General features: G+C 42.9%; 1 protein-coding gene and 1 long non-coding RNA gene across 2 annotated transcripts; one reads left to right on the top strand and one right to left on the bottom strand.

Moving 5' to 3' along the window:
* Positions 1-212: 212 nt before the first annotated feature.
* Positions 213-7,643, bottom strand: PLA2G10 (phospholipase A2 group X). The gene is made up of 4 exons (XM_027711191.2): positions 7,563-7,643; positions 3,580-3,745; positions 2,235-2,341; positions 213-523 (listed from the first exon to the last, which is right to left on the bottom strand). Exons 1-4 carry the CDS (start codon positions 7,612-7,614, stop codon positions 378-380), a joined length of 471 nt encoding a protein of 156 aa, XP_027566992.1. The 5' UTR covers positions 7,615-7,643; the 3' UTR covers positions 213-377.
* Positions 7,644-7,739: 96 nt separating this feature from the next.
* Positions 7,740-14,264, top strand: LOC120324990. Its single transcript, XR_005566738.1, has 3 exons — positions 7,740-7,929; positions 13,754-13,784; positions 14,007-14,264. It is a non-coding gene; the product is annotated as an uncharacterized LOC120324990 (long non-coding RNA).

The raw sequence follows: 14,264 nt of genomic DNA, 5'->3' as shown, positions 1-14,264 counted from the left end.
CTTTTATTGTAAGTGTTTAATGTAGTTGAGAGGGTTCTTTGTGCTGACACTGTCACTTCGTGCATTTTTTCCAGTCAATTCAAAGTTAACAGATGTTAAGATAAATCTGAAAAATCTGTGAATCTCAATATAAACAAAATTATTATTGTCAGGTCTTATCTGATAAACTCAGATTCCTACTTAGTCAATAAAAGGGCACTGCACAAGGTAAATAAGAGGGTACATGTTTACTTTGGCCATTCTTGGGCAGAGAGGCTGAGGTGGCAAGAAGGAGCATCAACAAAGGGCAACATCATTTGTTATCACTGCTGTGACACAAAAAAGTCATTTTAGATTTAAATACATACAGAGTTTTCATGAAGACTGATGTTGGATGTCTAATACCTACACAAAGGCTGGATCTCACCACACATAAAGTCTGGCCACAAAAGGTATTTTCTGTGATATGGAGCTTTAGAAAAACATTTGGCAGCTTCCCGGTCACATTCACAGGCCATCTTTTGACATTTGTCTTCTAGTGAATCTGAAAGAAAACACAGTAAGTTTGATGTTAGTCTGAAGTAATAAAACACACCAAATGAAATGCCAACAGAGAATGGTGTGGTTTAGCAACAACTGATCCGTGGATCAATCAGTGATCACCGATCTTGGCAGGTGAAAATACAATAGTCAGATAAAGACTTAAATATTCTTCTTCGTGTTCTTTAATGAAACAACTCTGATTCCTCTTTAGAAAGTGGTGTGTGGCCTTCCCTGCTTGCCCTCCTGCTCTAGTGAAGCTTGAGGTTGGGAAGATAGTTTCCACACATATCCTCTCATCTACTAAAGCACCAAAAATATATACACAGGATGCAAAAATGTTCCATGTCCAGCTTAAATTGCTCACCTCTTTTTTTTATCAAGGCATTCAGTAAGAAGTTAGGTAAAGTGTGTTTAAGTGTGACAAAATCCATGTCTTGTCATATTTGTTTTGTAATTGTAGTGTTGCAACTTAACAGATTTCTTGGCCTGAGAGTTTCTTCTTGGCATGAACATTTTCTTTCACAGCAATGTATTTTGGGTTTAGTGTGCCAAGGCAGAAATGTGTGTTTTTTTCTCTCTGCAACTGTCTGTAAACTGAGGAATCCTTGATTACATTTTGTCTGAGTATTTAACATTTTAAAAGCTTAGCCAGATCTCTGCTTGAGATTTGTCCAGGAGCAGAACAAGTGTTCAGTTTTGTGTATGAACTCAGTTTCTGCTGTGAACTGCAAGTGTTCATGTATCTGTGTTGATGCTGCAACTCCCTACCCTAAGGGCTACTCAATAGCATAAGTAGCATGAAAACATGACAGGATAAAAAAGCCAAAATACATTAACTGAGAACTATTCCTTCTCCTGTAGTTGCTCTAAAGTTTGTCTTTGTGGTATGACATGGACTTTGTTTCATCTTTGTTCCTTGACAACACACCTACTGTCTTGGCCAGTATTTTAAAATATTATCAGCTTCTGGACTGGGACAGAAGCAGAATCTTTACAGGCAAGTATAGATGGACTGTAACATGGCAGGTTAATTAGTTTGAGAGACAAGAGGCTTCGTGCATCTGATGCAGAGAAAGAAATGAGCAAGGAGAGATTCTGCATGGGGTAGACACTTGGGCAAAGTAAAGGCTGAATGTGAAGGAGGAAAGGAATTAATGTCAAAACTTTCATTTGTTTTCAGGTCAGGCAAATTCTAAATGGAGTTCTGAAATTCGAGGGGTTTGTGTTCCCTGTGAATGGCCATCAGTGTGGCCTTTAAACCATGGCAGTCAGAAACTCAGACTTGCTTTGAACAAGTTCATGTCAGGGTTTCTCCAGCTGATTTGCAGTCTGGGTGGAAGCATAAAATTACATGCAGAGTAACTGACCTCAACAAACATCAGTGCTGAGAAAAAGGAGGAGGTTTTGGGCTATGTTTTCTGAAAGGGTAATAGGAGCTTGTAGATCAGAATTTTGTTTGCTTATGTGTGTCAGTAAGTGGGGATTGAGAATAAGAAAGTGCATTCAGTTGGGTGGCATAGCTGTGCTTTCTGGAGGCACAGTGCATCCTGGCAAAAAGGTCACAAAAGGAAGGATAGTAAAGTCAGAATTTTACAGATAATTGAGAAAATGCCTTTATTCATAATCAGTAGCAGTAAAAATGAAAAAGCACCCAAACCAACACCCACCCCCCCCCAAAACCCAACACCAAAAACCCCCAAGTGCTCACTCACCACACACAGCAGAATTGTCTTTGCATTCCCAGTGGTAACTCTCAGTCTTTGGCTGACAACCTGCTTGTTCTGCCTTGCCATAGCAGCAGTCATGGTTAAAGCAGCACCTGAGAGGAACAGAACTGGTGATTTATGGTCACACAGTCAGTGGGTTTTATCAGCATGTTACTACAGCTGGGAAATAATAGAACAGTCAACATATGTGAATGCACAGTTACCTAAGTGTTAGCTCTGTATCATGAGAAAATACAGAAAATTGCTCAAAATCATGATTTTAAAGTTGTTCTTGTCATAATTGGCACAATAAAGTCATAGGCTTTCTATGACATTGCGAAACTGAGCAGTACAGGTGAGCATTAATGACACATTTTAATGCTTAAAACATAAAATGTGCTGGGGCAGAGTCTGGTGTGGAGTCATTGGAAGCCCAGAAGAGCAAGTAGGGGAGGTAACAAGGACCTGAAATTCGGGAGCTTGTAAGGTTTTGCTGCAAACTAATGACACCCTTTCTTTTTGACTTGGTGGGTGTATCCACAAACTGTGCACTCTGCATTCATTCATTCATTCATTCTGTTTCTTCCTGGTAGCCTAAAACCATATTACAGCAGGCACATGGTGTTTAGATGGTGTTTAGGTTGCCTGAGGAATTTGTGTCTGCAATAGGAAAAGTTAATGCTGTGAGCTCTCGCTTTGCAGTTACTGCTTTTTCCCATGCTTATTAAGTAATTACTTGGTAATTCCACACAAATTGCTGTGTAAAGATCCCGTGGAATGTAACAGTTGAACAGCACATGCCCAGGAAGTAGATCAATAACTCCAGGTCATGCATAGAAACTTTAAAAAAAGCAAAAAAGCCCAGGAAAAAACCAGTAAATAATCTTGTCAGTTAACGTTCAATTACAAATTAAATTGATGATAGTCAATATGCTGAGATTTAGTACTAAATAGAAAGGTTTGTTTTTTAGGATTATTTTTATTTTTCAACAGGTTGGATTTTGCATAATTTTTATGTATTGTTTTGAATGGTAATCAAAGGGGACATGGTAGTAAAATCACAAGATTTTTCAATTGCCCTTTTAATTTTTACTTTTATAGATTTTTTGAATGTTTGAGCTTTAACCTTGTCCAACAAGACTCCAGTTATTCAGCTCTTGGTTGAACAGCACCGGCAAAGAAGCTCAGCTGTGCTGTGAATCCCACAGTGCTGCAGGGGAAGCTGGGGTTCAAGGCAATCTACAGAAACACAGCGTTTAAACTCAGTCCCCCGCTGCTGTTAAATAGGCCTGATTTATATTTTAGTCCTTTTACTCTGCACTTGGCTACCCAGCTCAGCAGTGCCTCTCACCAGTCCACCCTGTCCTTGGGCCATCCTCTCCCTCCCAGCCCGCAGTAGCAGCCGTAGCGCAGGTATGCGAAGGGCGAGCGGCCCGTGGTGCAGCGAATGGCTCCGGCCAGTTCCAGGATTCCCCGCCGCTGCCGGGAACGGGCTTCCCCCAAAGCACCTTTATAAACTGGGGAGAAAAAACGGGTTTTTATTGAATTGAACGTGCAAATATAAAATATTTAAGCGCTGATAATAAATGACGGTCCTTGAAAGGTAACACAGTTTTGGTTTTTGACACTCTGGGGTCACACTGCTTGACCCCGTCCCGTTGGCCCCGGTCCATTCAGAAGAGCTGCAGGGGTTTCCTCCCACGGAGGCAGCAAACAGAGACAGACTTCAGTCATCTCCAGTCTTAAAACTGGTAAGGGCAGCATCTGTTCTGTGGCCCAGGCCCACAGATTTTTAGGACTGGCTGCCCAAAGGGTTGCAGTGTTTACTCCTTATTATAACATACAATTTTGCCCAGATTGTTATTTTGTAGAATGTAAGCTTTACGTTGGAATAAATATGTCCTCTATGATAGGGTTCTGGTTTTCCTGAGTTTTAGACAAAGCAGACAAATAACTGGTGGGGATGGTGTGGTGGATGTAGAGCAGGGAAATGAGTGGGTGCTTGGAGTCATTTCCAGGGAAATTAGAAAGGTGGGGTTGGGATATTTTTTTCTGTGTCATTTTGTTTGGGTTTTTTTGTTGTTTAAGGGATTCTCACCAGTATTTCCCCAAAACAAACTGTATTTAGGAACTATATTTTAACTGTCCCATGTCAGTACTAAAGCAATAGATCCTGAGCAGCAGAACAATGTTGAGACACTGGGTGACAATTCTGGGGGCTTCCTGTCCTCCTGCAGGTTGAGCTACCCTTAATGGTAATGGGCAGCATCTCCTTGCAGTGCTGGCTCCAAGCTATTTATAGCACATTTTAAGAAGCTGAATGAGTACAAAACAAATTAGTGGGAGGTTTCTGGTTACAGTTTCTTAGTAATTAAACTAATTATTTATTTTGATATGAGGAGAACAGTTTATAAAACTAAACTCCCAGTGCTGGATACAGATTGCAAAAGACATTAAGAATTAATAACTGATAATACCTTGTGAGAGAGACAGACAGCAGAAAAAATATTTAGACTTTGTCGTTGAAGGCTTTGATATTTATTTTCCTACAAAATAGTTATGACGATTACGTAGGTTTTATATAATCTGTATAATCACATAATCTATTATAATAGACTAATAGAGTAATCTATTATAATAGATTATATGATTATCTATAATCAGTTAATGGAAAATGTGCCAGAAAAAATACTGTTCCCAGCACCTTTGAGTAACTTGAAACATGTGGGATGCTCGTGACCTCCTGCACTTGTAATTTCTTGAAAACAATGGAATTTAAACACCTCGTGAGATCTCCTCATTAAGAAATACAATTGGTTTGTGTATGAGAATGGTAAAAACCCCTTTTAGAAAGAACAGCAAGGCTTCCTGAGGCAGCAGTTGGTGCTTTCCTGACTGGGACCACTCCCAGAGCTCTTTCCCTCCTGTTTTGTGGACGTGTGATCCAGGGAGAGAAGGGATGTTGAAATAAAGGTGCTTAAACTTGCACGTGCAGCTCTGGCCATTGATTGAAAGCCATCACATCTTGAGGAGCTAAGAAAAGCTTCCTTGCTCTGTCCTCGATTGCAGTTTCATTTAAAAACTGCTCCATTGGTACTAAACTTCCTTGCTAAGACAGTGAATAGTATCTGTTGTGTCATGGCTCCTGTTCCAGAATATTATCTGTGTGTTTACTGGCATCTTTCAGCTCTGGGTAGCAGAAGCATCCATTTGATTATAAACAGATTGTCTTTGTGAATAAAGGAAAAGGGAAAAAAATTAGAAACACATTAATTTTTTGTGAAAGGTTGTATTTCCTATAACATTTTACTCTTTGCAATGGGTTCAATGCAAACATAATAATTAATTTTGCAGAGGCACAGTCATATTTTTATTGAGATGCACAATTATGATACATAACTACATTAATCATTAGCATCTAATGCAGTCTATGATGTTTTGTGGGTTTTAAAAGAATTTTTAAGCCATGCTTTCAAAGACTAAGGCTACAGAAACATTTTTTCATGTTAAATATGTGTAAGATTTCCTGTAGGGATATTTTCCTTGTGCAGTCATAGTGCTCTAGTAGTTCGGAACTAGAAACTTGGGAATAAGCAGAGTTTCTGATGATCTCCAAGAGAGATGTATTCCTTACAGAAACTTCTGGGTGTTTGCTTGGATTTTTACCTCTTGTTTCATAAGCCATCAGGGGTGACCTTTTTCACCTCACTTTATTGCCCAGACTGCTCCCGTGCTATCTCCACAAACTGTGGTCACATGGGGATTTTTCGAAAGGATAAATTTGCCTGTTTTGCTCCTGTGGCCCAAGCATTGGGAAACACGAATTGCATTTCCCATCCTGCCCACTGCCCACGGAGTGGGTGACTGCAGTCCTGACTCAGCGCCCTCGGAGCACAGCCAGGCTCGCTGCCATGAGCGCCCTGAGCTGGCACAGCAGCGGTTCCATGCCTTTTCTTACTGCCCTTGCTGAGGTCTGTGCCATGCAAAGGATGAAGTCTGGAGGGTGATCAAAATGCTGGAGGACTCATGGGGCCGTGCTGAGGTCAGGAAGTAGAATTGGGGCAGGGAGCTTGGTGGGGCCTTAAGTTGGCCCCATTATGCAAGCACCTTACCTTGTGGGCTGTAATCGTGCCACTGCCTTCCCCCAGACCCCGCTTCATTCCGTGCCCAGAATCTGCTCTAGGACTGAACTGGGGCCCTTGTCCTTAGCATCCTGTTATTTGCACCATCTGGTGTGGTGAATTTCCTAGGTGTGTAGGAATGTGTAAAAAAAGAAGTGCAAGAAGACAAAAGAGAATCTCTTAATTGAGGCAGCAGAATGCTATTCTGGAAAAGTGGATTTTGTCCTTCCAGCTGTCACAAAGGTTCAGCATGAGGTTAATTTAATCACTTTAAAACGATGCCTGTTGATGTTTACTAATAGTTTGCTCCCTGCCTGCTGAGTGTCCTGGGGTTGGAGTACCAAGCTGCTGCAATACTCACTTGAGAGCCAGGCTTTGAGTGGTTGAAGTTCCACATAATTTTAAGCAGTTAAAATTGGGTTCTACCATGTCACTATGGGAACGAAATAAGTACATTAAGATACTGTACTGATGAACTCCTCAGAAAACCTATGAGGAAATGGGCTGTAAATTACTACAACTGGCCTTTAATACTGCTTAATAAATAGGACATATGAGACAAAAAAATTAATTAAATATTTGCAAAGTGAGTAATTGGCTGTGCTCAGGTATGAGGCAGGGGTCCTTTAATTACGTTCTCTCATCATAACTTATTTATAAAGACTGACTCATTTTTTCAGGAGAACTCAGGTTTTTGTAGGCAATCTCAGTTCTCACGGTTCCTGCCCCTGAACGGCTCTGGAGCTCGAGTGCTCCGCGATAGCTCGCTCCAGTACCCGGAGAGGAGCAGGGGTGAAGGGACTGGCTTTGTAGATTGTTCCTGCACGTGCGAGCTGCAGTCTGGTTTCAAACCCCGACCTTCGCCGGCACAGCTGCGCATGGCTGAGGAACTTCCAGCAGCGCTGTGAGACCCCCAGCCCGGAGCCGCGGTGCAGCTGCAGCCGCCGCTGGGAGCGGCACGTCGGGCTCTCCCTTTGGGCGAGTTCCACCCAGCCGTGCCCGAGCGCGGGGACACCTGTCACGGGGACTGTGCTCTCCGGCGTGGGAAGACAGGCACGTCCCGTGATCGCTTCTCCCAGAGCTCCTTCCTCTGCCCCTTCTCCCACCTGCCCCCCGGCGCGGCCGAGCCCCCTCCCTCCGGTGCGGAGCGCCCGGGCACGGGAGCGGCGGGACGGCTTCCCCGGCGGTCAGGACCGTGCCCGGCTGTACTCACGGGCCGCGGGCAGCAGCAGGAGCAGCAGCAGGAGCGGGGGCAGCGGCGCCATGGGTTGCGGGGTGCAGGCTGCGGGCTGCGGGTCCGGCGGCGGCGGCGCGCTCGGCAGCGGAGCGTGGAGGTGTGAGCGGAGCGGCGGCGGGCCGGCTATAAAAGGCTGCTTTCTGCCCCGAGCCAGGTCCCCCCGAACCCGAGCCCCAGACCAAGCCGTGCTGTCCATCTGGCCAGAAGGGAGGAGCTGCCGCTGGAAGAGCCGGGGAGAGATGGGACCTGTCACTCGGCAGCGGAGCGCGGTGCGGGCACAGCGGGAAGGAGCCCTGGAGTCTCTGAGGAGGGGGCTCCGCTCCTCCAGGACCCTCCTGCTTTGGTAGCTATGTTTTCTTTTTGAATTACAGCACTTCCTTGGTAATTTAATCCAGATCTGGAGAGTTAGGGGGGCAGCAGACTGTGTTGCAAGTTAGTCTGGTGGTTAATTACACCCAGTGCCGAAGTCATGCGCTCTATCTGGAGTCTGCATCTGCCAGACTTCATCTCTTGATTCCTCCTTTTCTTGGGGGACCACAGAACAACCAGCTCCTAAACTGGTTATGGATATTTGTAGCTTGATCAAAACAACTTTTTAATTGTACCTCAACCAAAACAGAGACCCAAAGTGAGTATTTTTTGTACGTTGTATAATATGTGCGTATATTTTCCTCTCCCTTTCCAACTCTTGTATTATTTTGTAAAACCTACATATTACAGTTTCACTGCCCTTCTCAACACACAGACAATACAACTTGCTTTTATATGATTTTTTTTCTTGCTCATACTTCCCAAGTGTTTCTTCAGACCTTGCATTATTGCACTGAAACCAGTGCATTTCCTGTCAATTGTTCAAGCAGTCAGGAGCCCCAGAATTTGAAGTATTGATTTTGTGTGCATGTGTGTGTTTTGTTTTGTGCTGTTCACTGTTGGGTTTTTTTGGCATTATTATATTCCAGGATATTATCCCCACTGGATCTCACCAAGGCTTACACTGCTAGGATATGGAAAGAGATAAAATGAACTTATGGAACTTACCAAGAACTCGCTCTTGGTCATGTTATCTTACTGTTGGAGACCAGCTGGTAGTTTGGGGGTTTTTTGTAGTGAATAGTATTTTTATCAAAGAAATAAACCCTTTTTTAGTGTGCATACTGAAGGATAATTCTACTTTTGCATTAAAATGCTGTGATTTCTGCATTGTATCGTTCCTCTTTAATTAGGAGAGGTAGAAAATCACCTGTGGTACGATTCCAACAGACAGAAAGCATGCACAGACAGATCAGATTTGTTTTTGTCACGCTCTCATTAATCCACGCTCTGTGAGGTGTTTGTGTTGGCACTGAAGTCAGGGCAGCGTGGGATAAATGTGGAAACAGGCAGGATACTGATAGGCAGGATATTGATATGCCATTGTACACTTGATAGGCCTTTGTGCAACTGCGTGCAGAGCACCAGGCGTGGCCCGTCAGCCGGGACAGCCGCGAGCGGTGCCTGCAGAGGCACGGGGGGGACGGGATGAACTTGTCCCAGCAGAAGCTGCAGGGTTTCCACCGAGTGCTGGTGTTCTGCAGAGGGATGGAGGCTGCTGGAGGCTCCCTGTGTGCCTCTGAGGCCCTGTGGATCCGTACCAGGCAGCTGGGACACGCTGCCAGCCCGTCCTTCTCTCCCTGTGCCTGCGTCTGGCCAACAGAGCGGAGCTACCACCCTGTCTCCCAGCGGAGTGAACTGGAGCACTTGTGAAATGGGATGTGTGGCAACCACAGGTTTTGTCCGTGACCCTGAGAAATCTTGGTAGAAAACCCATCTATTTGGGATATTTCTTTTTTTGTTTTTTTTCCAGATTTTTGTCGCTCCTGCCACCAACTGGGTCAGGGCAATTTCCCTATTACTCATGGAGTCACAGCGCTAATTACTGTTACTCTGGGCTCGACTGTCACTTCTGCATTTGTTTACCGGCTCTTCCGGTCAATAAGTCACACCTATTAGAACGTTTTAATGGTCTTCAAGAGCTGTTTAATGAAACTTCCAGTTGAACACTGTCCCATCCAGCATACCATTGGATATGACAATGAAAACAGTATCCAAGGGAGCAAGATGAATTACATTTCATGTTTGTTCTTCGGGAGACTGATGCAATATGTTAGTGCAGCTGATACGTTTTTGTCTGAAGAAAGGAAAGTACCCTTAAACCCACTGAAAAATCGAGTGAGACTGAAATGTTCAGACTACAGCTGCTTCTATCAGAAAGTACACAGAGATGTGAAGTGACAGTAACTACGTAAAGTGATGAAGTAAGGAATGCAAGTCAGGAGTTCTGTTTCCTATGAGTTGTAGGAAAAGTTCAAAGGAGAACATCTACTGAAATTGGGGGATAGGGGGGAAATCTGATAGAAGGAAATACTTTTACTGAGGAGCTAGGATGTCCAGCTCATTGCCATGGCGTATGGCTAAGAAAAGATACTAGTAACAGATTGGAAGTTCATATGGATTACAACAACAGGTCATATTTTTTTAATTAGATTGAATTCCCTTTAAATTTTTAATTAAAAACTTATGTGGCAGTGAAAACCTGTTATATTTCGTTTTGTAGTGTTCCTTTTTTTCCATTTGAAGCACTTGAAAACTGGCCTAAGTCATATGTGACAAATGGCATTTTCCTTCCTACTGATGAATTCTTCCTTTCTGTCAGCTGGAGCTGTGCAGGAGTGGGCAGAAGCATTTGCTTTTCAAATATACTTTCTTGAACAAGGTTGCATGTGCCTCATGATTGCTTCAATTAAGTTGTTTTTAAATCTGAGGAATAGATTAATGTAATTGAGGCACGTAGTTCTACTGAGGAACATTCTCACAGCACAACACTGTTATTGGCAAACTTGTTAAATTAGATGCAAAAGCCTCGTTTCTCAGTGTCTGTGATTATGTACATACAGGAAGATGACAGAGTATATTACTCCAAAATGTTAATATGTTTATGGAAAGTGCTGAATGGCCTAAAATACAGTTAATGTAAGTGCAAGTTATCCACTGCCCCATGAGCAGGTGAAGGTGATTTCGAGAGCAGTGTAACAGTAGATTTACTGCTGACTAAACAGATGCAAAGCTGTATTTTTGTAGTAACAGTGGGTCCATTAAATTTTTTATTTAGTAGGAACAGTTATTTTTCTCAAGAAATGAAAAAGCATGGCACCTACCTTGGTCGTATTTATATACACTCTTGTTGTGATCATCTGTAGTGATGATGATTATGATGAGTATAGAAGTACTTTGATCTATAGGTGCCTAAGCAAAGTCCTACAAAATTAGGATCCTATGGCATTAAGCATGTGGCAATTCAGCTATATGATGTTTTTGCCTTCCCACTGAATTAATGAACCAATAAAGAACGGTGAAAGAAATTATTTTCTCATTGTTAGAGGTGGGAATGGAGGCAGGGTGAGTTGCTCAAGTTGCTTTATGATGCCTGTAGCAGAGCTGGGAAACAGGACCTTGGTGTTCTGCTATGCTGCATAAATGTCCCTGAGTTATTCCCCATCTTCTTAAACACTGGATTGGGACACAAGGTTCAGCCTGGAATATATCCCTTACAAGTGTATGTTCTTCCAGATACTCAGTGTCCAAGTAGTACACAGTCACCTTCTTTATCACTGTTGTCTTCATAAAAAAAACCCAAACCAAACAGCCTTCCTTATTTGAGTATTTGTTTGGAAACATTCAATGTCTTTGATCCCATTTTTGGAGGTTTGGCTGGGTTTTCTCTCTTTGATGTCCTTCCATCTTCTCTTAGTTATTTTTCACAACCAATGCTTGTTTACCAATGTTCCCTTCACTCATGTTGCTGGGAATGTTGTTCCAAAATGCATGAGAATTGTAAAGCTCCATATGGAAGATTAGAAACCATTCTGCTAAGCCATTTTATAGTATTTTGCAATGTACATGGTATTATCTCAAATCCATTCCTAGCACACAGAACAAAATCCCACTTTAGGGCTATACCAGCCTCCAGTATAACTTGCAGTGTGTGCATTTGGGAAAACAAATTTTGAAGTGCAAAGCATCTCTCTGGAAGGATGTTTGACTTGCTTGCTTTATATAAGTTACATCAACTTGGATTCTTGAAATGGCTGATCTAATGACCAGGGTGATGGGATAGAGTGACCTCTCAGCACATTTGTGGGTGATACAAATTGGGGGGAGTGGCTGATACTCTGGAGGGCAGGGCTCCTACTCAGAGGGACCCAGTCAGACTGGAAAAATGGGCTGTTGGGGACCTCATGAACTTCAGCAAAGGCAAATGCAAAGCCAGGCAGCTGGGTTGGCATAACCCCTCACTGTGGGACAGCTTGGGAACAGACTGGATAGAAAGCAGCTTTGTAGAAAAAGAGCTGGGGGTCAAGTTGAATATAAGTCAACAGTGTGCTCTTGGAGCAAATGTGTCCAGCTGCAAACTGGGCTGAGTGTCACTGGTGGGCTTGGAGGGAAGTGATTCTTCCCCTCCAGCTGACACTGGTGACACTTCATCTGGAGGTCTGTGTCTTATTTTAAGAAAGCCACTGGCACACTAAAGCCAGGCTAGTGAAGGCCACCACACTGCCAGGGGGCTGCAGTTCATGACAGCCAAGATTCAAGAGCTGGATTTGTTCAGGTTTAAAGAAGATGGTGAGGGGAGGTCATACTGCAGTCTACTAATTCCTAATGGAAGGGTGTAGAAAAGATGGAGCCAGATTCTTCCCAGAGATGCACAAGAGGCATTGAGCACAACTTACAACAATTCAATATGGGAAACGATTCTATTTGTTTGTTTTAACCAAGGAGGGTCAAATACTGAACCAGCTTACCCACAGAGGCTGTGGGAGCTCCATCCTTAGAGATACATAACTCAGCTAAATATGGCCCAAAGCAACCTGCTGTAACAGGACCTGCCACAAGGACAAAGCTGGACTGCAGACTTGCAGAAGTCCCTTGCCACCTACATGATGCTATGACACTGTGATATGATAGCAGATACCTTCAAATCAGCAGTTCCACCCTGCCAGGGCAAGAGACTCCAACACCACTTCCTTTTTTCCTAAAGGTTTTCTTGAAACCATGGCCTGCAGGCAGGGAAGGCAGTAGGCCTGTTCTAGTGCAATAACAAATTGAATGATAATTATGTTTTCCACTTATCACCAACTAAAATATGCAAATGCACAGGGGAAATCATCTGTACTGAATTCAAAGAGACTAGAGACTTTTCCTATTTTTATTACCTGGGCAGCTTTGACACAAACAAAAGCAGTGCCCTTTTCATAAAGAACTACTTTCTACCATTTTAACTCACTGTTATGAAATCCCATTTCTATGCCTTTGTCCTTGTTGACCATTTCTGACTCGTCTTCCAGTCTTGTTTTTACTGAGACTGGGGGGAAGCTGCAGAATTGTATGCAGTATTCAGGGTGAAATCAGACCATGGATTTATAGAGATTGTGCAGACTATATTCCACTTAAGAGGGAAGAGACAGAAATGCACATATTATGATCTTGTGTAACTTTCCCTTTTACTATGGCCAGTCTGCTGGCTCTTCATTGTCTTTAAATATTTGTCTTTAAAATGCAGATTTTTCTTACCTGTTTATTTGTTCACCTCTTAATTGTTTTGTTCTTCACCCTGTCAACAGTGAACACCCTCTTGGTCTGCTTGTATTACACCTTTCTTTCAGGACCATTCTGTTCTTGAGGCTTCCTCAGCTGTGAAGAGTTTTATGGCAGCTGGACACTTTGCAGTTTAAACCCCCTAAGTTATGTGTCCATCAAAGGAAATGTCAGTAGAATGTAGGACTCATCTGTTCCAGGCTAATCCACACAAGAGCCCTCTGTCTTTAAACACCTTAAATGCCTCCAGACAGCTTTGGGAACTGGGAAGTTACTGAATGTACTGATGAGAGTCAAAAAATCCCTGGATGTACTGAGGGGTGGGGAACACTGGGATTAACTAGAGAATTTATGAGTAGGAAAGAAGTGAACAGAGGAAAACTGGTATCTTAAGACATGTGGGATCAAAAGGGTGCTCAATAGTGCTGAAGAACCGAGTACGTGTCACCTGTCAAATAGGCTCTGAATTATCTCATCTTCAGGTCTCTGTGGGATGGTCTCCTACTTTTATTCTTTGCTTTTGTTTTGATTTCCAGTGAGAAGTGAGGACTCTCATCTCAAGAGAAGGTAAGAGTTTAAATGCCTTCTCAAATCTGGGCCGTCATGACAAACATATTATTATGTTTTCTGTGCAGGCCTATTTTCCACTGCATTTGGAAGGCAACAAATGCCACGGGTACTATACAATATAAACAATTTAGAACGATTTATATAACCTGTAATTATAAAGATTTAAGCTTATGCTTCTTTGCAGTATCAATTACTATGAAAGATTTTATGATTCTGTAGGTTTTATATTTCCTTAAAAACGATCAGTTATGGACAAGAGAAGACACATTCAGGACACTTGGGAGCAGAAGACTTGTAGACTCACTGTCACAGAAAGCTAACAGTTGAGTCTGAAGGAAGCTGCTGAGTTGAAGTCCCAGTACCTTGCACATGTGACAGTGCTCAAGGAAGATGGTAATACTTAACTCTTGCAGAGTTCACTGGATCTTCAAAGTCATATAGAAATGTTGCATGATTTCCGTGGTACAGATTGAAAAC

Source organism: Pipra filicauda, unplaced genomic scaffold (assembly GCF_003945595.2).
Source record: "Pipra filicauda isolate LSUMZ 115617 unplaced genomic scaffold, ASM394559v2 scaffold127_size2900866_pilon, whole genome shotgun sequence".
NCBI lineage: Eukaryota > Metazoa > Chordata > Aves > Passeriformes > Pipridae > Pipra > Pipra filicauda.
This window is presented reverse-complemented; position numbering and strand designations above follow the sequence as displayed.

Excerpts from the sequence above, each read along its gene's own strand:
- PLA2G10 (XM_027711191.2), bottom strand. The coding sequence starts at position 7,614 with ATGGCGCCGCTGCCCCCGCTCCTGCTGCTGCTCCTGCTGCTGCCCGCG. Across the intron at positions 3,746-7,562 it reads CCTGCTGCTGCCCGCGGCCC|TTTATAAAGGTGCTTTGGGG; the intron begins GTGAGTACAGCC and ends TTTTCTCCCCAG. Across the intron at positions 2,342-3,579 it reads CCCAAGGACAGGGTGGACTG|GTGCTGCTTTAACCATGACT; the intron begins GTGAGAGGCACT and ends TGTTCCTCTCAG.